Raw genomic sequence first — 26,920 nt, 5'->3', positions numbered from 1 at the left:
ATGACTAAGCCGCTTCTGACAAACCAGAGCAGCGCACGGAAACGCTGTTTACCTTCCCGCCGGAGCAGTACCTATTTATCTACTAGCACATCGTGCTTTGGAATTGCTGGGTTGGCAGGAGCAGGGACCGAGCAACGGGAGCTCATCCCGTTGCGGGGATTCGAACCGCCGACCTTCTGATCGGCAAGCCGTAGGCTCTGTGGCTTAACCCACAGTGCCACCTATTTGAAAGTCTTATTCCCTCATATGAAGCTCCCCAACATTTGAGATCTTCAGGGAAGGCCCTTCTATTGATCTCGCCACCCTCACAGGATCACTTGTGGACAGAGCCTTTTCGGTGGCTGCCCCCAGATTTTGGAACTCCCTCCCTAGAGAAGCTACACTGGCTCTCTCTCCTTGTTGCCCTTCCGCAGGCAGGTGAAGAAGTTCTTGTTCCAACAGGCTTTGAGGAATCGATTGCTTTTAATGAAAGGGCTGGTGCTATGCTGTTTTTTTTGTAATTATCTGTATGTTTTTAATGGATTTTATATATGTATATAGTTTTGTTTTTTCTGTGTTTTTAGCCTTTATTAGTTTTAATTGTAAGCCACTTTGAGTTGCATCAGGGGAAAAGGTGAGGTATAAATATAACAACAACAACAACTTTAAAGCCATGCCCCCCTGCTGTAGTATCTGCCATCCATACAATTCACTAGTACATCACTTTGTCTGCCCTCCTGACATGTGGGAGTTCTAGACATTTGGTACACTTGTAGGAGCTCTCCTTATATGCACCAAATGCACAGCTGGCAAGGGATGCAGTCCATACATCTGTCAGCAGCAGATGGCCCTGCTTACCTGGTGACACCCTGGTCTCCTGCTCAACATGTGGGAAGGTTGTTTGTAAGAATTCTTCTAAAAGGAGAGGCCAATGGATGGCAGGAAGGGATAAGTAAGCAAAGGAGCTTTGGATGCTAAGGGGCTGTGGTAAGAGATGCCAGAGAAATTGTTTGAATTAGCCAGGCATATGTTTGTCTGCAGTTCTCACAGAATAGCTTTGATCCAGCAGAGCACTTTATGGATCTGACCTTACAGTGTGTTTTGAGAAGAAGCTTTTAGGCAGAGTAACTTTTTTTTAGTTTGTTTAGCTGTTTGTTTTGAATCTGACATGTCACCCAGACAGGAAATGAGTGTAAAAGTTCCATTGGGTAACTACCCGGGCTATCACTTGTAGAAACCCAATTACGTCAGGCAAACTATGCAATGCCCTGTAAGGAACTTTGTGCAACAATGAGGAAAAGCAAACTACAGAAATATCACCTTGTGGTGAGTCTACAAAGTACTTAAGAGATTAGGAGAGCATAACCCGCGTTTTGAAAATGCCTTTAAGAAAACCAAATCACAGTAAAATGCTATGTCATGTTAAAGCCAATCAGAGTATTAAATATTAAGAAAGCAGAGCTACACAATGCAGAATTAAAACCACAGTGGGAAGTGCCACAGAACCCCACTGGAAGATGAACCAAGTAGCGTTGGTCAATTACTCATCTTACATGACTCACAGGGGTGCTGGTAATAATTTGTACATTTCCTTGCACCAGTCCCTTTGACATAGGTCAGAATTAGGAAAGGTAATGCCTGCCACTGCCCTGTACTGTGAATGAGGAGCTATTGCTGCTACTCCATAAACCCTAATACATAAGTTGCTGTATACAGTGGTCAAGGTACTGTACTGCTGAGAAGTATTGGGCCACTCGTTGGAAGTGTCTATAATGTCCAAAACCTGTATTGATTTGCCGATCCAATTTTTGTTCTCCAGGCCACAGATGCCGCTGGAAATGCTGACACTCTTATTTGCCAGAATGCAAGAGCCTTGCTGGGTCAGGCCTAAGGCCCATCTAGTCCAGAATGCTGTTCTCACACCAGCCAGCTTGAGCCACTGCCTCCTTTTGTTGTTCTTCTACCAGTTCCCTTAGCCTCTTGGGCTGTCTGCAGGCAGGGATATTGGAAAGCAGTCACCTTGGTGCTGATTTGTTGCCTCAAAAGTATTTAAACGTATGTAGGCACCACCTCACAAGGACCAGACCACCCTACACAACAGAGAGAACATTGTTGAGGGTTCAGTCCCAAGACGAGAAGCAGATGTCCCTCAGGCACTGAGCTGAGGTGTCAGAGGAAAAAATTCCAGAAGCTAAACACAAGAAGGCAAATGAGGGGGAAAGATATCTCTGTTGAAATGCCATTACGGAGACTTTCCACTCGCTATAACCACTTCAGCCCCCTTCCAGCTACTGTGCAAACACAACTGGTAAACAATGAGGCTGACTGGTAGGTCTGATGACTGTGGAAATCTAGCCCTGCCCTTTGCTGCAAGTTAGTGAAAGAGTGCTGCTTGTTTTTAAACAGGGGCCGAACTAGGCAGGGTCATTAAATACCGTATGTCTCTGCCCTTCCTGTGTAATTTATTATGATTTTTAAATGTAAGCTGCAGCAGGGCTGGGGAATTGTCCAGATTGCAGAAGGCAGAAGTAGGGAGCTTTTCCCCTCCCTTGCTGAAGTCCTTTGATGCTATTTGCATAGGGAGGGGAAAAAACCCCTCCTTTGGCGCCAGAACCAGGGGCATTTAACCTCAGGTCTAGTTAAATATCAGCAGTTCCAAAAGACAAGCAGAGACAATAAAAACAGCCGGGAGTCCTCCTCCTACTCAGCCGTTTCCTAATCCCCATCCATGTCCCTTCTCCTGCCCCCAATCCCTCATGTGTGCTGTCAGTCCCTATTTTGTCCTATAACCATGCCCAAAAGCTGAGCTCACAGTGGCCTTTCCACATTCTGCTCATTCAGGAATCCACACACTGCTCTTCATGTGATGAGGGGAAAGCCAGCATGCTGCAACTTGGGCATGTGGGATTTTTTAAAAATAAAAAATAGTTAAACAAATCGGACCGAAACAGCTGTAGAATATGCAAGGGGGTGGGGGGAACCAGCAGCAGCTGAGCAGAAAAAGCCCCCACATATCAGGAGAAAAGAGAAACACACTTCTTGGAAACAAAATCTGCCCTTTTTCCCTTATGGGGTATCCAAGAGCCTGTATAGAGTTCTTACGTGGGTTCCCTATTGGTAGGAGATTTTGTTTCCCTATTGGTTGTTGTTTTTCCTGTCTGTCAGGTTATCTGATAATGCCTTATCTGATTGCCTTTCCTGGTAGTCTTCCCATTCCTTTGAGATGGTGATTTCCCAATTCCTGAGACAATGGGAAGGCTCCCTGACCCCCCTCCCTTCTTGCAGAGAAAACATTTGGTCAGTTTGGGAGTCAAAATGGTTTCAGGTCAGTTTTCCTGTGCTGATCTATGTAAGTGCTTGGTTGGTACATTTATGAACATTTATTATATATATAAGACCTTAAATTTTATTATTACACACTCTTCACAAGGCAGAGTCTAGATAGCTTCGTCACACCAAAGAGCACAATTTGGTTAAGAGCTCAAATCTATAAAAAAAAGTCTGGGTCTCACATGCAAAAAAAGTAACAGAGTTCTTTGTCCCTTTATTTTGGCATAAGCTGTCATGTGGGAATCGCCAACGGCGTGCCCTGCAGATGTTGCTGAGCCACAGCTCTCAACCGTGTGGACAATGCTCAGGGATAAGGAGAGTTGTGAGTTCAGCAACATCTGGAGAGCAGGAGCCATTTTTGTTTTGCTTTGGCTAATGTTTATGGGAAGATTGCCAGCAGTCCTCTTTGGGAAGGGGTGAGGCAAAGTGAGGGGGAGAAAAGGGACATCATCACTCCTCACTGAAATGTAAAGTTGTGTGCTAAATCCAAGTTAATTTTTGGTGTACTAACTAAAGACAACTAATCTCAGATTTCTAGTAAGGAATTAAAGGACATTTCTTCAGTAGCTGATTGATAGGGGCCCAGACTACAGGACATTCTAGCAAGACCTATTTATTCAGTTTGCTCTAGGTTTGACATACTTAACAAAACAAAGTTTTACTCTCATGAAAAGCCTTTACGCTACAACATTTTAGAACTCCCCTGGTGGTAGGGCTCTTGCGCTGGATTATCTCCTCATAACACTAACTCTGTCAGAATAGAATCTATTGATGAATCTTGTTTCACCATTTTGGAAACATTGTTCCACATAATATACCCAATACCATATACAATTGCCAGAAGGCCCTTGGAACTGGACATCAGTGTCCTGGCTGAATGATGAGGATGGAGACGCTCCTTCAGGTATACAGGGCCGAGGCTTGAACAGGCTTTCAAGTCCCCTAGCTTGGAACACTTTGTTAAGCTAGATGATACACAAAGGCAGGGGTGGGAGATGAGTAGAACAACAAGAACAAAAAGTACTAGACTTACGGCAGGCAATCTACTGCATTTGCAGCACCCTTTCTTCCTCAGTCTATCCGCTGAGAGACTTGGGTGCCTTGTCCTTAAACCCCTTACATATTGTCGAGTCCCCTAACTTTTGGAGTCGGGAGGCAATTTGGAAATCTAATAAACTGTTGAGGACACAAGAAGATACCCATTTTGCAGAAGAAAAACTGGTGATGTTCAGAACTCCTATGTAGCAGACAAAACACCTACACATCCAAAGCAAGTAAGAGACGAAAGAGGAAGAGACAACCCCCCAACAAACATGTAACTTCCCCAAACAAAAGCAGACACAACGCTGTTCATAAATAACTGGAAGGATTGAAGACCCCAGTTATAGAGGGTTCAACAGAGTGGAACTATAGCATGGAACTTCAACCGGTGCCACGCAGTTTGATCATATTACACCAATTTTGCATCAGACACTTTAGTTACTCATTCCCAGGCTCAACTGAAAGGACTGGTACTGGCCTCTAAAGCCCTGAATGGTGTGGGACCAGGTTTGCTGAAGGACTACCAACACCAGTGATGGGGAACCTCCATTCACAGCACAATGCAAGCCCCAAGGATCAGCTGATACTTGGGTTTGAGTGTTTTGCACATAGAGCTATACAAGCCCCACAAATCAGCTGATGGTCAGAGATCCCCCCCAAAAAAGTTTTTTAAATTAGGTTTCTTATTTGCTCTTCACTGTATGGTTCCAGGGTGGGTAACAGCAGTACATTCATGCAAACAAGTAGAACAGTTTATATAATATTATAAAAACCAAATAAAACGATTTCAAGCAAAAGCAATAAGCTTCAGAAAAATGTCAAGGGACCTAGGAATAGAGTTAGAAAGCCACTACTCTCTATCTTTCACCAAAAATCATTATTCCACTCTTAGGTATATTCCGAATAAATGTGTAGTTTTACTAGCTTTCATAGGAGGATACAGTAGGAAATTCAAATCTGACTTATTGCACACTTGGCCAGTTTGTAATGAGAGTACTTCTGAGTAGTTGCACTAGGCCCCTTAGGGACTGACTGTTCCATCTGTGTGCATCTTCATACGCATTTCTGAACATGTCAGCATATATTACAAACTTTAGCTAGGTATAAAATCATTTTTTATCAGGTGATATTAGTCATTCATCGTATTATGGAGCCGGCAGACATACGGTAATTACCATCTTGCCAAGGCCCTCTTAGGCTGGCAGGCATTCATGCTGTAGCACTTCCTCAAGTCATGTGCACAGAAGCAATACTAACCCTCTGTAATTATCACTAGGAGACAGAATCACAGAGGAGCACAGTTTGAGAGAACAAGAGCTGCAAATTCAGTTTAGCAAGCGGTTGCTGATGGAAAGAGCTACATCTCACTCTTCAGAAACTCATTTGTGTGAGCGGCAGATCCTTCATGACTGGGTTGGTGCAAGGCACACACACACACACACACACCAGTCTAGGGAGTAAATGGTAGAATCATTACAGAGTTCTTTGGAAATGCAAAGGTTGGCAAAAGGACACTCAGTGCCCAGGAAGCAGTGCTCCTGTAGAGAATTGCTGTGCACATCCTTTCAAAGCAGCTCTAGGGGGAAAAGCAAAGCACCTTCAATCCTGTGCCATTACCAATGACTTCCAAAAGAGCCAGTATTTCAGTTGCATTACAACTGAGCACTTGTTATTCACCCAAAATTGTGTAAGTAGCAGAGAATAAGGAAACACATTCCATCAACAGCCTTGACTCAACACCTGCAGTCTTAATGCAGATTAAGTACAAATTACATGGGAGCCTCTGTGGTCCAATTTATGCAGACAAAAGGAATGAAAGATTTTTGTTTTGTTGATGTTAAAGGAGATTCATGGGATTAAAAAAACCACATTGTACAAAAAATATGTTTCCAGTCATCTGACAAAAGGCCGTTCTTTCAAAATCCATAGTGACTGATTCAACTTTTTCCTTCCTGCTCTTCTGGCTATGTCATTATGCCAATTCGGATTTCAGCTGACGGGACAAGATTCCTCTGACACAAGACATGAACATTACTTTGACAAACAAGGAATTGTTATGAATGAGTGGGTTGTTGCTCCAAGGCCAATATGATAGCCATACCTTCAATTTTCTAAGTCCACACGCAGATACAGAATGTAGCAAATTGAGGAGTTAAAAAGGAAGATCTCTTCTTTGGGTTGAGACCACCTGCTCTTCAAAACACCAAAAATCTGTTCCAGGACAGGGGTGTACATGTGTACATTTCCCTATGCCAGCAGATATCCCTAGTAGCATAGGGTGGCTTGCAAGCATTTGCCCCTGAGGGGGATAGAAGTATGTTTGCCAATGCAACACAAGAACCACCTGGCTCCTTTTGCCTACTAGTATCACACAGTTGCTAGTGCAAGAGGAGTCTGTGACAGGCAGCAACCACAATCTGCACAGTAGGCTACTGGTTTTTTAGGCAGAGGTGATGAATGCATAATAGAGAATGCTGGAGAACTTACAATTCCAATAGAGTCCCCTACTTCCAAAACAAATAAAGCAATGAAAATTACCGTATTTTTTGCTCCATAAGACACACTTTTTCCCTCCTAAAAAGTAAGGGGAAATGTGTGTGCGTCCTATGGAGCGAATGCAGGCGGGAGGCTCTGCTCAGCGCTCCCTTTAAAGAGCCGTGTGGAGCGTGTGTGCGGCTTTTGGGGGCTTTTCCCCGAGGAGGAAGAAGGACAGCTCTGCTCAGAGCTCCCTTTAAAGAATTTTTTTTTCTTGCATTCCCCCTCTAAAAACTAAGTGCGTCTTATGGTCAGGTGCATCTTATGGAGCGAAAAATACAGTAGCTACCAACTGATTGATTAATCTCAAGGCTCACTTTTATAGCATGACCAGTAATATAATATTAGTCTGGATTCACAACTTTTCATCAAGGTTTGCCTAGCAACACAAATCGTGTTTAGCTACCTTCTGTGCCTAATTGCTGTTTTGGACATTGAAACTGAACCCGCCTGCTAGGACAGCTCTGGGCTTGTCTCTTCCAAGGAAATGGCCTTGGCATCCTCATGTCGGATAATCTTTGCTACCAAGACAAGGGCATTACTTCTTGTCCTTTAATACAGCAGTCCCCAGAGGCAGTTTCAAATAAGAAAAAACACATTTGTTGCAATTATCACTTTAAAACCCTAAAGCTAGCTACCTTCATGTAAATAAAGCCAAGGCAATACTCCCATTAGACGGAGCCATGAAAAGTGAGTTTATGTACTGCCTTTGTCAAGATGACAGATTTCATCCTCCTCAAAATTTCAGAAATAACCGTGTGAGCTGTAACATCCCTTGGTTTTACTGCCTTTCTAGGAAAGTCATCAAAATATCTGTCTTTTATTTACTTGACTGCAAATGCATGTAACCTTTGTATGTCACACTGAAATCTAATTTTCTGAAGAAGTGAATCTGCGTTCTGATCTGGGCAGGTAAAAAAGGCTTGTCCCCAAACTACCGAAAATTTGAGAGGATAACATTTGGGAACTGTGTGCTAAAACTAAAGGATGGTAGTAGTTACATAAGACCAAACCCACTTTTTTTTAGAAAGGAAGAGGAAGTCCCATAAAGTATTAATATAGTTTAGTCTGGCAGTGATCCCTTTGGTTCATACTGAGCAAGAATTTAGTTCACATCATTCTTGCCCATTTGTTTACTTGTTCAGTTATTCCAACTACTGTCAGCTTGTTTTTTCAACTGCCCTCTTTCTCTCTCACCATTAGCTTGGAAGAACCATTTGTGCTGGTGTGAAGTAAGAAACAGTTATAAACAGTCTATTAGGACCTGAAGGCACAATGGGAAGAGATAAACCTAGCCGTATTGAAGTCTACTACAACCTCTTTCTTCATCTTAGTTGGAAGATTCGGTAAACACCTGCACCTACAGGGAACCAGGCAGAGGGCCTTCTTGGTAGTGGCGCCCGCCCTGTGGAACGCCCTCCCATCAGATGTCAAAGAGATAAACAACTACCTGACATTCAGAAGACATCTTAAGGCAGCCCTGTTCAGGGAAGTTTTTAATGTGTGACATCTTTGTGTATTTTTGGTCTTTGTGGAAGCCGCCCAGAGTGGCTGGGGAAACCCAGCCAGATGGGTGGGGTACAAATAATAAACTTATTATTATTATTATTATTATTATTATTATTATTATTAATTATTATTATTATTACATCCAAAATAAGCAAAGCAAAATTGCCCTGGTTATTTGGTTTTTTTAAAAAAAATTCTTGACAGTTTCAGCATTTAAACCTTTATTGCACAAGATATAAAACATTAAAATACCTTACAGATGCATTTTACATAGACATGACAGACAAAAAACAGCTGAGCGCCATAAGTGGTTCTACACAGCTTCAGTGCTTCTTCATACTGTTAGAGGCACGCAATGCTGCTTTGGTACCTGGAAGAGGTGGAGACTGCCAAACAGCTGAACTTGTGCGCTTGAAATACCTCGGCTTACTTTTGTAGAAGATAGCTTCTAGTTTAGGACTTAAGATTACTCCAAAGAACTTGTTGATGTCTGGAGGGTTGTAGTATTGGTATGTAACAGCTTCATTAAGCTGAAGACCTGAGGAAACAAGCAGTTATTCTGTGAGTAATCCTTCAAGTAGCAACACATCTCCACTTGAAGCACTTCTACGTAGGGGGAAAAATGTGAAACCCAATCTATGAGTGGACTCTAGCCAGCAGCTCAATTCAGCTGCAGCACTCAACGGATCTAGGTATGGCTCGGCCTACATACGGAATACCTCACTGTAATTATCCAATAGTCTCCACCACACAAGCAGACTTATCATTTTGATTCAAAAAACCCCAAAGGAATTAAAAAGCAAGTTTGTCAGATGACCAAATAGAGGCAGGCCTGTAGAACAGAAATTATATTTCAAGCTGGGCAAGTTGGCTACACGATGAATCCCGCCCCCCCCCGTAAGATTTTATTAAAGCTTTTTCACAATACAAGAAACTAAATAAAAACAAAAACAGAGGAAGAAAGAAGAAAGTGCAGAGTCTTCTCTCAAAGGTAGTTCTTAACCCTTGCCACTCACAGAAAGCCGGGACACCCCCCCCCCAGCTCTCACCTGGGGCTTTGCCTTTCTTCTCCCAGTCTCTCACCCCGGGAGATCTTCCCTTCCTTGGATCTCAATCAGGGTCCTTCGACCAACCATCCACCATCCAGAAAGAGCATCTCATAGAGAGCAATGAAGCCTACATTGACTTTGCTCTCTCCGTAAGGTTGTGTAAAGGCTCTTGTGTTACCATCAGGGTCTTGTAGCAGAACTGAGCTCTGAGAGATTTGTTTATGTATTTATGTATTAGGACAGATCCAGCAAAAACCGAGAGGACCGTCAGAATCTGAAGCAAGAACCCTGTAATTTCAGTGATACCATTTTGCGGCCACTGAAAACTTATTCTTACCAGTGGCCCATGCAGGGATGGGTTTCCTGGGCTCGCTTTCGTCATCCGTGGAGTCATCGCTATTCAAGTCCATTCCATAGTCATTGTGGTTGACTTTGAGGGACTTGGTACCTTTCAGACCTTGGGGGCTCATTTGACTAGAGCGGCCAGCAGGAGATTTCTGTAATAAAGACGAGACCTGAATGGATTGGTTAATGTTACAGGTGCAGCAATTTGCCAACAGGGCTCTTTGGCTATACATCTTCCAGTTCCAATGTTTCGACCTGTGCCTTTCAAAGTTTCTTATTATGCAACCATCTCAAATGACACTGTGGATATGTCCTCTGGGATCATTAATCACTATGGAAAGCTTATGATTACCATACCTAGAATATTTAATATGGAAGATGGATGCTCTAATGAGCTTGAAGTTTTTTATTTTATTTTCAGTAATGTGTGTATATTATTATTGTTTATTAAATTTATATACTGCCCTTCATCCAAAGATCTCAGGGTGGTTCACAAGATAAAAAAACAGAATACAATCACAAACAAATAGTTAGAAACAAAGCAAAGCAAAACAAAAACACTCATCCCAAATACATTTAAAAGGCCATAGAATATTAATCAGCCCAAGACCTGGTTGAAGAGAAACATTTTTGTCTGGAACCTAAAGATATATAATGACAGTGCCAGGTGAGCTTCCCTGGGGGAAGCATTCCAAAAGCAGGGAGCCGCTACAGAAAAGGCCTGTTCTTGTGTTGCCACCCTCCAGACCTCTTGCAGAGGAGGCACACAAAAAAGAGAAGAGAAGAGTAGTTTGGGATTTGCTATCCTGCTTTATCACTACCCGAAGGAGTCTCAAAGCGGCTAACAATCTCCTTTCCCTTCCACCCCCACAACAAACACTCTGTGAGGTGAGCGGGGCTGAGAGACTTCAGAGAAGTGTGACTGGCCCAAGGTCACCCAGCAGCTGCATGTGGAGGAGCGGAGACGTGAACCCGGTTCCCCAGATTACAAGTCCACTGCTCTTAACCACTACACCACACTGGGCCTCAGATGATGATTGCAGAGGCCAGGTTGGTTTATAATGGAAGAGGCAGTCCTTCAGATATTGCGGGCCTGAGCCATTGGTGGTACACTCCAAAAGATAAATAGCTAGGGAGATGCTGGTGACTGCACCACAGTACTAAAAGGCACCAGCTATGTAAGTTTCTAAAAATTAAGGCCTGAGATTGGTAGTTCCAGTTTGTGTATCAGAATATGCCACCAGGGAATGGGTACTTCAAGAATGAATACACGAATATACATAATGCAAAAGCAGCCAGTTACATTATACATCGGAACTGAGCTTGTTCCAACATGCTGACACTTTGAAACACCATGAAGTCTAGAACTTCATAGACACACAAGGGCATTACTATATATAGCACTCACAGCTTCCTCCTTAACTGGCTGAAAGAAAATAACTCCAGGTCTAACCAGAACAATGCTGAACTGCATTTTTGCTGGCTTCTAGTAATCAATCCTTCTCCTGCGCTTTTGTGAGTTATTGGAGCTGCACACCAGATACTCACAAGGCAACATGGAGGGATTATGAAGCTTCACCTCCCTCATTCAGGTTGCTGCCAGGCTAAATGGAATAGCATACTGGTAAGTGTGTGTGTAGGGTGCGAGACACCATTGCTCCAAAGTAACCCCCTCAGTATTAGGAAGCACTGCTTCTTCTAAGTCCTTCCTATGGTGGTGCTACAGCCAGTACTTTTTTTCCTTAAAAAATGTTTATGGGTTCTCTCATTTTGACTCAAGAAAATCACCATTTTATAGTTCAAATTGGGAAAAATAAATACAGTAAATGGACAAAAGTACAAAGATTCACAAAATATTTAGGGGTATGCGTCCCCCCAGAAAAAAGGACTGACAACAGCCATGGAAGGCTGCCCTTTACAAATATTCCCAGTCTTCTTTGATAACGGCAGTCAAACAGTTTAGTTCTTCATATTCTCATGCCCCCTTGTGCTCATTTGTCAGAACTGCAGCACCTTTAGAATTCATGTCCGCCTATTGCAGCATAAACAGCTGTAGGTTTCTTCCAATATGTATTCAAAAGAGTGTTATTTTCGATGCCTTGTCTCCTTCAAAGAGGAAGGAAGTGTACAGCCTCAGGAAATGCTTAATGCAGCATCTGGGTCACAAAACTCACTCAAAACCCTATGCCAGTGACAGCTAAGCTGCTGTGCTAGAAGGTGTTGGTAGGGTGAGGGGAGAAGAGAAATAAAAGGTCCCCAAGTTGGAGGCATTTAACATTCAGCAATATACCACCTGGCTGTTCTTGATCTGCTTTAATCACAGTGTAGGCCCTACTGATGCTTTGAGGTACACTACACAGCAAGGATACACTGCAGGACAACTGCTTGCTCTATAGCCAACAAGTGAGGGGAACTGCAGAAACAGACACCGCCCCATCCCCAAGTGCTTACTTAAGAGGCAAAGGGAAGGGAGGGGCAACAGAAGGCAATTTTGGACTGCGTCTGCCCACTGCTCAGGGCATAGGCAGAGTGAATATATCTCCGAGCATAAAACGGAGGACTGCTTTTAATTTCAGTTACTGAAAAGGTGTCACAAGTTTGTGAGATACTAATGGACATCCAAGTCACTTTCCAATTCAAAGCCCAGGTATCTGACCACAGGCCTCAACTATCTATCGCTTACCTGGGCAGTTATATTCAACCATTTATTAGCAGCAGGAACTGTGTCCACCTGCACAGCTTTCTTTTCTTGCTGCAGCTCGTCTAGGCGGGTAGAATTCTGTTCATCCTATTGGCAAGATCAGATTTATTAGCTGACCATTCTACAATGGTCTTTGATTCCATCCACTTCACCCAGTTGCATTGAAATTTAGTAGGGTTTAAATTGCATTGAAATTTAAATTGCATTGAAATTTAGTAGGGTAGCCTCTTCACTAGAAGGCAATAGCAGCTATTTTTTGTAAAGATGCAGAGGGTCTTCGAAAAACAAGTTTCTTTTCAGAAAAATCTATTAAGATGCTCCACTAATAAGTCCATTAACTCTTCCCACCTGCTCCCCCATCATCAGTGAAGCATAATTATGATTGTTACCTTTCCCCTGGGTGACTCCCCAGACACCCATCCCATTCCCTGAAGAACAAATATAAGTGTAAACTCAGTTCTCTTGTAGAGCATATCGTGCAAAAAATGTGCACAAACTTACAATCTGGTTCAGTATGGTGGGAACATAGCTGCACAAGATTAACCCAACACTTTACAGAATTTAAATGGTGTCAGACAAGCAAATACTCAATTCAAGCAGTTCCCATCAGCAGTACAAGGGTCAAGTTGATGTCCTGCATTTTGAAAATGCATCTGCTAAAATTAGAGGGCTTTGTTTACATAGCTGCTGGCAAGTGGGGCTTTATGCACACCCCCACTTCAAATCCTGGCTTTCCAATTCCTTGGCGTACCTTCAGATTTTCTTCCTCTTCTGTAACTACTGCTAGCTCCTGGGGTCTCACCAATTTCTCTTTATCATGCTGTCCATGGTGTCTAAAAAGGGAAAGGAGAGCATACATAAACATGTTTACTTGTGACTAGATTACTAGCAAGTGTGTGTTAGGACTGCAGCTTTAAGCAGTTTCCCTTAATTACAAAATGCATATATTACCCCAAAGAAAGCCATATGGTTTTAGAACTGGCCCTTTTACACACAATTTTGGGAAGTCATCAGAATTGCATGTACACCATTCCATCAAGTGTCCTAGGGTCATCCAACCTTGTAACCGAGGAAGCAAAGTCCTCACCCTTTCCCCTGTTTTGTGCAATTGTGCTCCAGCATTTTCTTAATTTCTCCAACGGTCTTCCACTCTCGAAGTTTGTGCCCTTCATCCTGAAACAAGGAGTACAGAATCAGCACCCACCATAAACATGAAGTGCAGGCAGGGAAATGCCAAGTCCCTGTAGTGCAACGAAGAGAACTCTGCCCCATTATATTTAACTGCTGCTTATGTACACAACAGGAATTGTATTAAGAGAGGTTTTATTGTAACAACAAGGTTTATTAAAAAACTAAATAGCCAAGCAGAATGCTTTAGAAACAAACCAAGCAGTTCAGACAATACTTCTCAATTCTCACCCATACGTGCAGCGAAAACCGCAGTGGGACTTGGGTGCTTTTTTCATGGCTCCTCAGGAGATACAGAAGGTAATGCCTGAGCTAGCGGATTTTGCATTTAATATCTCTGAGGGCGTGTGGTAACGGTATTACCCCTTACCCGCATGAATGCTAGGAAGCTAGATGCAGACATTCGGGTAGGTTTTAAAAACCTACATATTCTCACCACCAAGAGTCCTTCCATATTTTGCTCACTCTTCACCCCTTCTGACAACTCCTTATGGCCTGGCTTTGTTAATAGGAACCAACAGGTCAGCGGAGATTTAAATGCATCTTCCTCTTTCCAAGGAGACCTCCAGGGTTTGATACTTCAGGCAACAGCAAATGCACTTTTCAGGATTACAATAAGATGTTGCTCAGGAGTTGGACTATTTCAGTCTCCAGAATGCAGGGCTTAATCCTCCGCCTCAGTTTCATTCTCTTCTATACACCCTTTCACTTGACATTCAATACAGTGCTCACCATCTGAAGTACCTTCTGTTTTCGCGCTTCTGCTTCCCCCATTTTCTTAGTAGATATTCTTTTCTTGGTCTTTTCCTCTGCTACTTTCTCTTCCCGCACCTGTGTGAAAGATCCTTTCATATTTTAGTTTTCATATTTCAGACCTCAAGACCATACTGAATAACAATTCATATAGTATCTGGGGGGGGACAGAATTCTTTTTTATATATATATAAAACATATATATATATATAACATATATATAACACATATATAACATATATATATATAACACATATATATATATATAACACACACCAACTACTTTGAACCGCAGAATGTTAAGAGAATATATTTGACGTTTCCTCCAGTTAAGAATTGTCTTTTTTAAAAAATAACATTTTATTGATTTTCCAAAAATAACAAAAATAAAAAACCATAAAAAACAACAACAATGCAAAACCAAAACAAATTGACTTCCCTCTAATCCCTTCCTTGGTTCTATTATTTGTCAAGATACTGCTTGTCCATTGTTAAGTTTATAACATATTTAAATCACCTATTATCCATTAAAACCCTGCTAATGTATCCTCCAGTTAAGAATTGCCAACCCTACATGCCTGTGAAGTACTGATTTGAGTTTATGATCTCAGTGCCGAGTACCAAGTGCGATCCAGAAGTCAGTGCCAGACCAGAACTGAAGAGACCCAGGTTCAAATCCCCACTGGGTGTATCTCATGAGGTGACCTTGAGCTAGTTGTAGTCTCTCAGCCTCCCTGGCCTCGCAGGATTGCCAGGAGCAAGGCTAGGGAACCAAGTGCCCTCCATATGTTCTTGGACTGCAACTCCCATCATCATTACCTTGGATCACACAGGCTGGGGCTGATGTGAGTCAGAGTCCAGCAACATCTGGGCAAAAGTTCTTCAGCTCTTGTTAAAAGGCCAAACCAAGAGTAGCCAATGTGGTGCTTTCTGGATATTGTTGGACTGCAACTCCCATCAGCCTCAGTCAGCATGGCCAATAGTCAGGGATAATGGGAGCTGTATTCCAGCAACATCTGGAGGGTACCACATTAGTGACCCCTGGATTACATATACAGTGGTACCTCTGGTTACGTACTTAATTCGTTCCAGAGGTCCGTTCTTAACCTGAAACTGTTCTTAACCTGAGATACCACTTTAGCTAATGGGGCCTCCTGCTGCTGCTGCTGCGCTGCTGGAGCACAATTTCTGTTCTCATCCTGAAGCAAAGTTCCTAACCCGAGGTAACATTTCTGGGTTAACGGAGTCTGTAACCTGAAGCGTATGTAACCTGAAGCGTATGTAACCCGAGGTACCACTGCATACAAAGAATTAACGTTGGGATTGGTAGCCTATTTAATAAAACATAAAACCACATCTCTCAGAATGGATGACACAACATACCAATAGGAATCCGCTTACATGCTCTGACTACTGTCATTAAAAGGCTAGGAAGAAAATGGGACAATCTCCCACCTTCTCGCTCCTTTCTTCATGTTGAGATAACTTCTGCTCCATTCTCCTTCTCTTTTCTTCCCCCATCTGCTCCACCCGTTCTCGAGCTTGCAGTGTCTTTCTTAGCCGTTCTTCCCGCTTTCTGTGAGATACAGAGAAACAGGTGTGTTTATAGTAGAGTTTGGGGAACCTTAGGCCTAGCACAAGCCCCAATTTGGCAAGCGATGCTGCTTCCCCAAACCACATCCACCAAGCCCATACCTGACATGATATGTGGTATCAGGTATGGGGCAGGCAGGGAACGCGCCACAGGGAACCTTAACATGCACTCCCAATTGTTCATTAGCAAGGAAGGCTTGCTATCATGGCCAATCAGCCCACTGGAAGTGGCTGCAGTACAGAGCTCCCCATGGGGAACTTGGTAGTGCTGCCAATCCTTGTAGAAAGCAGGGCTTGAACCAGCTGATCAGTGGTAATTTTATTATTATTACTATTACTATTACTTTTATTATTATTTACTTATATCCTGCCCATCTGACTTGCTTGACTTCAATTTTCCTTTGTTAGCATGCTGTACCACCAAGGAAAAATGGTTCATCTGACATCATAGTGATCTCAAGTGATTGAGTTTCCCCCACCCCAATAAATATAGATGAAATAGATTTTCAGTGCTGTGAAGAGTTTACACCCGTACGTCCTGCCATATTTGAAGAGAGTTCTCTCTTCCTTTGGCATGACCTCCCCCCACAGGCCACCTATGGTCCGCCTGCCCATCACCTGATGCCACCAGGCTGCTGATTCTTCCCTAGCTTGCATTCAAGCTGGCGATGCAAAGGAAGAATCAGGTCCTTGCTGAGAGTGCACTCCTGAGTCGCCTCCTTCCTTTTAGCTGCAACATGAATTTCCTCAAGATGGACATCATATGCCAGGCTTGGGAAAGGTGGTGTAATTTGTATAAATGGCCTGCCATGGCTAGCTTAGACTGCAGGCTGGACTTCTCTAGGTGAATGGCCCCCAGTTATCCAAACGGGACTGAGGGTGAACAGCTACCTACAGCCTTATCTCTTCTAGTCGCCGCTTTTTTTCTTCCTCAACTTTCTGCTTCCTCTGCTGCTCAGCTTCTTGCTTTTTCCGCAAACTCTCAAGACGCTGTCGCTCCTTTGCCTATGATGTGTAGAAAGTTTAGATTACTTCCGGTTGTGGCAACCATTTATTATTATTATTATTTACTATTTTTATTTATTATTGGCCCACTAGCCAACAAAAGCAATGTTTTCTCCAACCTCACTACCACGAGTTAAAGCCAGATCAGTACACGTAGCTGTACTTAGGTACGTGAAACACCAAAACCTTCCGAAAAGATCCATATGCAGCTAAAATGGGTAGTGCATTTAGGGCAGTTAAGTCTTTAAAAATAAATAAATTCCCAGGCCACAAAATGAGAAAAGTAGTTACTTACAACAAACTCTCCCTTTGGTAGGATGAATATGAAAAGGAAAGGAAAGACAAGTTACTTAGTTTCCAAGTCTAAATGCTAACTAACCAGTTCATTAGAGTGATTCAATAGCAGTTCCTTCTGCCTTAGTAAAGGAAAGGCTTGTGAGAAGATGCAAAATGGCCCCGGGGCCCAGCAAATAACCTCTTTACCTTATCAGTAATAACAGAGGAGAGATGAGGCAAACAAATCCCAATTTGCTGCCTTAAGGCTATCAAAGATCCCAAGTTCCACAGCAGGAATGGGAATTAAATTAAACCAAACCAAAGCTGGGAAGTCCAACAAGCTTAATTTTGAAGAGACTTCAGCCATGCTTCAGATAGGACAAAGGGCAGAAGATGATGGCTTGGTCTGACTGGTGACCTCCCAAATTGGTTTCCCCAAGAGTAAGGCAGACCAATCGAACCCACATGCACAAGTGGAGGAAGAAAATTCTCTTGCTGGTATGCGCTGGAAATTTCCCACGAGGCCACTTACAAAATGACAGTGCTAGCCCCAACCTCACATCTCTCAGTGTGATAAAAGGATGCCTAAGCCCACACTCTTAGTTCACCAAGCCCAATCCAGCTGGCAGCAGTTCTGCAAGGTCTCATGCTGAGGTCCCTTAGCCCTGCTACGCAAGGTAACTGCAGCTGCCAGGAGCTCAGTGTGTAGCAGACTTTTAACTTGAGCAGCATCCTTGACACTTACCTTGGAGGTAGGCTTACTGGGGGTGCCACGTTTGATGAGATTTTTCATGACACTATTGTGGCCTGCAGACCCTGGGGATTTGAGTAGCTGGCTCTTCTGTATTGTCTGGAAGAAGTTTTTGAAAGGCCGTGCGATCTGTCGGAAGAGTATGGATGTTCTTAGCGGCTGGCCAGTGATGTGGCATCAGAAAAGGGCCATTATGTTGTCCTTGGCATTTATTTACCTTGCCTGGGCCAGATAAGGGCTTGTTTGCAGGAGATGTGGGTTTGTGACTAGGAAGAGAAGCGCCTCCATCCTGTGTCTGCTGGGCAGCAGGCAGCTCATCCATTGCTTGTTTATAACTCTGGCTCCTGAAAAGAGCATGAAGTGTACAGTGGTACCTCGCAAGACGAAATTAATTCGTTCTGCAAGTTTTTTCGTCTTGCGAATTTTTCGTCTTGCGAAGCACGGATTCCCATAGGAATGCATTGAAAAGAAAAAGGAAACAAACTTGCAAGACGTTTTCGTCTTGCGAAGCAAGCCCATAGGGAAATTCGTCTTGCGAAGCAACTCAAAAAACGAAAAACTCTTTCGTCTTGCGAGTTTTTCGTCTTACGAGGCATTCGTCTTGCGAGGTACCACTGTATACATAGCAATCCCAATTACATAAATTATCCTTGTTGTCAGAGATCTGAAGACTCCCAACGATTCAGCAGGATCAAAAGGTTTTGGGCCTCTTACTCAATGTCCTTTTAGAGGTCAAGGTGCCCTATAAGCTCTCCAGTGAAGCTCAAAGAAAACTGGGGAGGGGATTACAGAGGAAACCACAAAAACAAAACAAAAACCTAGCAAGCACAAGAAACAAAAAAACCCTTCTATATATTTTTGAATCCAAAATTTCGGACTCTTCAGATTAGAGTAAAATAACACTTTGATATAGTAACATGTTCAAGAATATACAGTTGTCCTTGGAAGTAGAACGGAATCTGTTCCAACTTCCAAAACGTTCGGAAACCAAAGCGTGGCTTCTGATTGGCTGCAGGAAGCTCCTGCAGCAAATTAGAAGCTGTGGAAACCCCGTCAGTTCGCAAACCGGAACACTCACTTCTGGGTTTGTGGCGTTCGGAAGCCAAAACATCTGAGTACCAAGGCATTCGGGATTCAAGGTACGACTGTATACTGTTATGCCACATGGTTTCATGATAGCCAATTTTGCATGACACTTCCAATTTTGTGTCAATGTACATAACACGTGTTAAGCTTACCCAGCTATCCAAATTCCCTCTGATCTGTTATACTAGGAGATGTTCATTATGGAGCTTTTACCAGTAAAGATAATGGACTGCATACTATTTCTAAGTCCACCCACCTGCCAACGGTGACCCACTGAGTGGGGGGATAAGAAAAGAGAGAAGAATATGGCTAACTGGCTGGACCCATGCTGGAAGAACTCATCTCCCAGAACAAAGGTAAGCTTTCATCAGATATACTTGTGCAACCAATCCCTAACACAAGGCATCATAATACCTTCCAGGAGAACTCTTTCTACCTGAAACAAACTTTTGGTAACTGCATTGACTGGAAACCGAGGTGGATTAAATCAAAGCTGAAAGGAAAAAAGAGAGGCCACACCAGATTATGCTCCCAAAAGAAAACATACCGTATATTCTGCAATTGCTCATGGGGACAGTTCTGGGCTGAATAGTCAGCTCCACAGACCTGGGTGTCAGTAATTTTAGTTTCAGCTGTTTCTGTGGAGAAGGCACAATTAGTTCAATGAAGGGTATTTTCCTGAAACAGTATCACAAAACCCACCCTCAACTGATGGCAGCTAAGGTTAGGTGGAAATCGTACCATGGGCACAACGTGTACTCTAGACAATGCTAACCTAGGCATAGTAACACTATGCCAAGATTCAGGTCTCTTGTGCCTCAATCCTTTCCATTGGAAAGACAAGATGCTAAGCATTTATGCAGGTTAACTTATATGACAGTTCCCCTTTATTCTAAACTTGGAAACACAACCCATATAATTAAAATTCTAAAGAAACAAAAATAGATTTTTAAAATAAAAAGAAAATGATTCAAACAATGCTATAGTGGGTTGATGGCAACTTCTACTTTCATTTGTTTCACAAAGTCCTATGCTGCGCAGGCAGCTTTGATTGCATGAAGCTGTTTACCTTTACTGAATGATTCCCCTTGCTGCATCTCAAGTGGAACTGGACTTTGCAGAGTGCAACAAATATTCAGACTAGGTGCACCCAGAGCACAAGTCATATTTCGTAGTGTGTTCAAAGCCTATAGGAAAAAACAATGTTTTAACACACAGTGACAGTCTTTCCACAAGGTTGAGCAAGCTGAATCCTAGATGAAGCACATACATAACTTTTATTAAAAGGTAAAGGACCCCTGACAGTTAAGTCCAGTCGCGAACGACTCTGGGTTGTGGTGCTCATCTGGCTTTACAGGCCAAGGAAGCTGGCATTTGTCCGCAGACAGTTTTTTCCAGGTCCTGTGGCCAGCATGACTAAGCCGCTTCTGGCGCAATGGAACACTGAAACCAGAGCAACTCACACAAACAGTAAAATAAGCACATGCCATTTTTTACGTAGAAAGATGAAAGAGAGAGAAATATTAAAAGGCTATTTCCAAGAAAGCAGCTATATAGCACCCAGTGAGGGAACCCAACTGAAGTCAAGGAAATATTCAAACACCAGAAGCAGGAGTCTTGGGATCAGTTTATACTATTAGAAGATCAAATAAAACTTTCTTAGACTAGTACTACAGGCAGTGGTGTCATGGGGGACTAAGAAGAGAAGGCATGCTTATTCAATTGCTCTCCTAAACAAAGCCTTCCTCCAATATCTGGGCAAAGGCTTCAGTGTGGTCATGTAGGTTGGGCCTACCTGGCTTAGAAAAGACACGGTCAGAGATATGTAAAGTTGAAAGGGACCACAAGGGTCATCTAGTCTAACCCCCTGCAATGCAGGAATCTTTCACCCAACACGGGGTTCTAACCCAAAACCCTGAGATTCAGAGTCTCATGCTCTACTGACATAGCAGGGGTGGTGTCTTGTTTTGGCAAATTAAGGTGAAAAATATCGCAACACAGTAGCAGCCGGCAGTACAGACTTAATTACTTGCATTAGTTAAGATGGATAATGTCTGTTCAGTTGCACAAGGGGTGATAGTTCTATCTTGACACAAGAAACTATGTCCCTGCAATGAGATACTTTTACAAGTCTAATCTGACACCCAAAACAGAAAACGGGGGTGGCAAATAAAAACTTCTTCCCAAGACCACACACAAGTGTTAAGACTCGGAACCTCCAAGAGGCTCATGTCTAAGGCCCTAATTTACCTCTCTACCCAACAGATACAACACTTAGTTTTCCTCTGCATTTTGCACAAGTCTCCAAGTTTTGTTTGGATGCCTTTTAACATGGAGCATCTATCACTAGCCATTCTGACAGAACTAACTGGCCGGTCCTCTGATCCAACCGACAGATTCGTACAAGATTATGAGGGAAAGTGATCTGAACTAAAGCAGGTGCAAGGAAAGAGCAGGCAATTCACCAGGTGTAACCCAGTGGATAGCTTATCAATACCTTACCTCACCGGTTTCAGCATTCTGTGCCAAAAAAGGCCTAAAGAGAGGCATTTGACAAAGCGTTACCCATCCCAACAGAGATCAAAACAATGGCTGAATGAGCAGATTAAAACCTTAAGGCACTTCCAAAGAACAACTGACGGGCTACTTGAACAAAAGTTGAATCTTCTGATAGAACAAAGCTGAAAGAACAGCATATTGTGTCCCCAGGTCTAGCAATCTACTTTTTTATGCCCTTCAGGGTACAACATCAGAAGTTTAAACTGAACATAAGGCTCCAAGGAAAGGTAAAGACTTTTTGCAGAGCCACTGGTCTTAAAGTGGACAGTAGAAAACAGGAATGGAGAGCATGTAGACCTCCACATGTTGTTGGACTGTGGCTCCCATCATCCCTGACCACTGGGCAATGCTGGTTGCAATTGATGTTGCAATGACATTAGGAGGCCCACAGGTTCCCCAGTCCTGGCGTAAAATGACTTTAAGCTATACGTTTATTAGGAGCCTCATAGTTGCCAAGGGAACAATGACCAATCCTTTGGTCAAGTGTGCCAGAAACACATCCAAAGTGTTAAATAAGCACCATTCAAGCATATATCACAACACATATGTATGCAATGAACCTCTTTATACCCTGGGAACATTTTACCAGTAGATTCCTGAGCTGAGGAGCAGATCGCCACATAAATCTGGGAAGGCGAGGAGTATAGGCCAGACAACTAGGGCTTTCTTGTCAATTAGGACCAAAAGCTCCCTCTGCCACTTGTGACCTTAGTCAAGAACCAAAGTGCAACAGAGCCTTGAGACTGAGGCTACTCCCAGTCTTTGCTCTTCCACTGTAAACTACAGACAGAACTGCAACTCATTTCCCACATTATGAGTATTTTTCTTCAGTGTACATTCCACTAGGATCCACCCACACTAGAGGGCATGACATAGATGCTGTGGGTAGGGTGTTTGATGCTCAACACACATTAGCAAAACACTTGTGATAGGTGCCATTTTATGACCCTGTTTGTTTGTTTTGTTTTAACTGCCACTAAGAAAATTTTCCAGGTAGGGGTGATTTTGGGTTTGGTATTTTTTTTGTAATGAAAGAGATATAGTGCTAACACATCACTATGCTATACTGTTAACATTTAAAATCAATCAAAAGAAAAACATATTTCCGTGATTTCCATTTTAGCAACCTTTATCATGGCACTGGTCAGAAATTTGTTTTTTAAAACTCTTTTTATTATTATTTAAAGTTAAAGCTATAGTAGAATCTTCCAAAGGGCTTTGATTTCTGTCTGTTTGCTAAAGCTTGCTCACCTATGTTTGCTGGTTTCATCATCTATGAATATATCAATGGAATTGTGGCCTGGAGAATAAAAAAGTTAAAGAAAACCATTAGTTGAACAAATGCTTGAAGGGTAAAAGTGTGGTTTGCTTCTATTCCTCCCATTAGCAACTCTGTCAGTCTAAGAGGCAGAACTTTAAACATATCAACAAGTTCTGCTACAGTGAAGGGTGTATGTGTGTGTATTCTCTCTGGTGTGTGCACATACACATGGACAGAATTAACATACCAGCCCATTTGCTACTTGTCTTCATTCAGCACTTTCACTGTGCATGACAAAGAGCATAGTATGCCACAGGTTTTATTAAATCAGTGTTAGTTAAGGGGAGATGTGAGGCGTGAATTATTAAGGAATACCAGTGTACTTTTCAGCGTAGTTCCTAGCCTGAAAAAAGAAGGCAAATACACTGTGTGTACCAGGGTTAGATATCAAGGGTTAGATGAAGGCCCTCCAATTAGGAAGTGACCCCGCACTTTCTATATAAGCAGCATATTGGAGATGCCAATTTCTTTCCCATATGTCACAAACTTAAGGCTACATATTGACAGCTTGCAGAGCCTTACATCCCAGAAGTGAACTGAATTGTCTTTACTTACAGCTTACTTGGCTAGAGGTAGATGAGGAGTCCCAAACTGCTTTCTTCTGAGCAACGCTCTTGTGGATGGATTTCCGAATCATGCTTTTCCTTTTGTTGGCTAGTGAGTATTTCTCCGCGAGTGACACCCGCCTGCTCTTGCGAGGTCTATTTGGAGGGGGGTGGCTTGACTGAGAGTTTGCAGAAGTTCCAGTGTTGCTCTTTAACCCTCGGGAAAACTCTCCCTCGGGCACCATATTAGTGACTAGTTCTTGGGCAGGAAAGTCTTCAATTTCACACATTGCTTTTTCATTCAAAGAAGTGTTTGGAGTGGATGTACGCATTGATCTGACAGCATCTTTTTCTGTGTTTCCCGGATCAGTTGTGTCTGTCAGCACCAGCGCAGAGCTATTTGCTACACCTACAGCCTCTGTAGCCCCAGGCCTAGCAACTGAACAGCCACTAGAACCCACAGTGATGATTTCAGGGTCTCCATTCATCTCCTCATTCAGTTTTCCTGATAATTCACTATTTTGGCTACAGTCAGTACCAAGTGCTCCACCACCTGCTGGATACATAGTCAACTTGTCACACTGTACTTCTGAAGTTGGTTTAGCAGCAGAGCAGGCCGCAAAACCAGACATGGATCTTGCCATCCCCACATCAATTTTTTTCAGTTTCTCTTCACATGGTGACAGACACTGAGAAGGTACTATCTTTACACTGCTTCGTCTTCTAGACAGTCTTAAAAGAGAAACAAGCAAATAAACTTATTGTTAAAAAAATTTAAAATCTAAAAAAAAAATGTTTATTCTAAGTTAAGCCACAGGGTGGCACCAGATACTGGGATTCAAATTTCAGATATTCCACAGAGCTTTTCTCCACTAGAATTGAGTGTGACCACACCAAATCCCTCCATTTTCTTTGTAGTGTTATAGACAGAATAAACCTAGAAATTAATGAATGCTAGGATTTTGGTTATTTGTGGTATGAAGGGAGAATGCAAGCTGCAAAGGAATTCCTGGGCTGGCTTATGCAAACCAGCCTGGCTGTGAGAAGAGGAGACTTGCTAGCATTACAAAAAGGTGTTGAGGGGCCACAGAAGGATCCTTTGGCCTGGGGAGTCAGATGTCACAATGGTTGCCAGGGTAACTGTGAGGGGCCAGGAAAGGGGAGTTTTGAAACAGGGGCTTCTGGGCAGAAGGAGGAGGAAGTAAGGCTGAGATCCACCTTAGAGAAGGGGACGAAAGGTCGCCTGCAATGCCGTGGGCCATGCTGTACGATCTAGACTCCCTCTATGCAGGCTGAAGGTGTAAATAGGCAAATAAACCCTATTTCTTAAAGCATGACAGTGTCTGCCGTGTCTTCCATTCTCCAAAGGGACACAGACCTTGCATGTGTGCCTGTGGCCCCATGCGCTCTTGCCACTGCTTGGCAGAGAGAGGGGCAGGCACTGGGCTTTTGTAACAATAGGTTACTCCATTGAATAGTCATTGTCCTTATTAGGTGCCGAGCAAAGGGTAAAACTAAGGCTTGATTTAAGCACTGTATGGTGCCAGCTGATGAGTATAATCTTGAAACAGAGAGAGGAACATGATATTAGCAAAACCTGGGGACAACCACTTTAGCAAGTTATAATTCAGTCCTAGGCAAGTACAGAATTGATATAGCTCTTTTAAATACACATAGATGAACATCTAAAAATATTATATCTCTGTGACCTCTGACTGCAATACCTTTTTCTAGTTATTTCCTTATATTCATCCTTAAAACATGAAGATCGTTTCTTCTTCCGATACTTCTTTTGAGAAGGCGTTTTGGGCATCAGCTCAGGCTCAGCACTGAAGTTGCTATTAAAAACAATCTACTGAATAATTGAACTGAACCAAAATCAAAAATAAAGATTGCAAGTTGCATTCAACGTTTGGCATACTCAAGAGGAAACCCACTGAAATTAATGGACATTACTAATCCATTGCTCCCAATAGGTCTAGTCTAGCCTCAGCAAAGTTTAGTTGGATTCAATACTATACGCTGGTCCCTGTTTCAGAATAAAATCTTAAATATTATACTGCCATTCTAGCAGGCCAGAACATGTTGCAATACCAGCCAGTTGATAGTAAAAGAATATATTCATATGTATTTATCACAGTGAAAGCCACTGAATCCACATGCAGAAAAGCCCCTCAAACAGTCAGTCCTAAACTTCTGATGCAAATACCCAGCTTACGCCAGGAGCAGAATAAAGCAAAAACAAAAACAAAACCCACATGCCAGAGAGACAGCTTTGGTTTCCATCAGACTGGTACTCTGCATTTTTTAAATCTCTTAAGAATAGTGCAGAGCTTATGGCACTGGTGGAAAAAGTCATACTCCCCTTTTATAAGATGCTTGGGATTCAAGGGTCAAAGCCTAAGCCCACCTATCAAACATCTTCAGGGCTTCGTCCTCGATTTCCCGCAACCACACCAAGCATTTATGTTCAGCATTGAACAAGAATTCTGTGAACTTCCGACTACAGACATCTAGAAGATGAGTGGGGCCTCCTGCCTCAGCCATGGCACTGGTTAAAACAGGAGAAAAATACATTAATCATTGCATTCTGCATTTGATTACATAGTGATTTCCTCCTAGCAGCAGATAATATTGACAGCCAACCAATTTTCTTACAAACGTGCTTGTCTGAGTCTACTATGGAAACTGAAGCTGAGCGAGCACGCTAACACACCAGCAAGACAAATGAAGAGTAACCATCAACTTATACATATGTAATGTTAAACAAATTACATCATGCAAAATCAGTAATAGGGAGAAACTAGGAAGCCAACGCTGCCCGGGTTTTCAATACGGTTAGGAACGGTTACTTTTCAACTAGCCTGATTAGATTTTGCTTTTAGAAGAGTTAGATTAAGCGCCATTACGTTTGCAAATTGTTTAACTCCTTTGCTGCTTGCCAGGGGCTGAATGGGGAGAGAGCTTCCAGGCTAATATAAGAAAGGGAAAAGAGGATGAGCGCAAGCCGCTCCCTCCCTACCAAGATAAAGGAGTCGAGCAAAGCTAGAGGAAAATGCTCAAAACCTGCTAGTTAATAGCAAATCCAAGGAAACAAACTTAAGTTCTCCCTTAACTTAAGTTCTCCGTCGGCTGCCCAGAAAGAGACAAACTGCAAACCCTGCACCCTGCAGGGAGCACACCTAAAACTTGCACGGTAAGTGCCTGAATTCTTAAAAACAACACAGCAGAACGCCCCCCGCCCGCCTCAGCGTTCGAAGCGAGCGCCCGCCCCCTCACCCCTTCTGCCGCGCAGCTACGTCGCGGCTCAAGCGCAGAGAGGGCGGGTTATACGGATAGACGACGCCTATTGGC

The 26,920-nt window shown here is 42.9% G+C and overlaps 1 protein-coding gene across 1 annotated transcript; it reads right to left on the bottom strand.

Annotated features, from left to right (window-relative positions):
* Window positions 1–8,598: 8,598 nt before the first annotated feature.
* On the bottom strand, window positions 8,599–26,158 carry LOC128417601 (inner centromere protein A-like). Its single transcript, XM_053396506.1, has 18 exons — window positions 25,977–26,158; window positions 25,291–25,404; window positions 23,577–24,298; window positions 22,952–23,000; window positions 21,644–21,677; window positions 20,211–20,328; window positions 19,689–19,779; window positions 18,273–18,399; window positions 18,050–18,184; window positions 17,324–17,335; window positions 16,919–17,028; window positions 15,886–16,006; window positions 14,410–14,508; window positions 13,577–13,662; window positions 13,241–13,322; window positions 12,472–12,576; window positions 9,781–9,940; window positions 8,599–8,932 (listed from the first exon to the last, which is right to left on the bottom strand). Exons 1-18 carry the CDS (start codon window positions 26,141–26,143, stop codon window positions 8,718–8,720), a joined length of 2,547 nt encoding a protein of 848 aa, XP_053252481.1. The 5' UTR covers window positions 26,144–26,158; the 3' UTR covers window positions 8,599–8,717.
* Window positions 26,159–26,920: the final 762 nt, after the last annotated feature.

This window comes from Podarcis raffonei, chromosome 1, assembly GCF_027172205.1.
Source record: "Podarcis raffonei isolate rPodRaf1 chromosome 1, rPodRaf1.pri, whole genome shotgun sequence".
In the NCBI taxonomy this organism is placed as follows: domain Eukaryota; kingdom Metazoa; phylum Chordata; class Lepidosauria; order Squamata; family Lacertidae; genus Podarcis; species Podarcis raffonei.
Note: the sequence above shows the minus strand (reverse complement) of the source record. Positions and strands in the feature narration are given on the sequence as shown.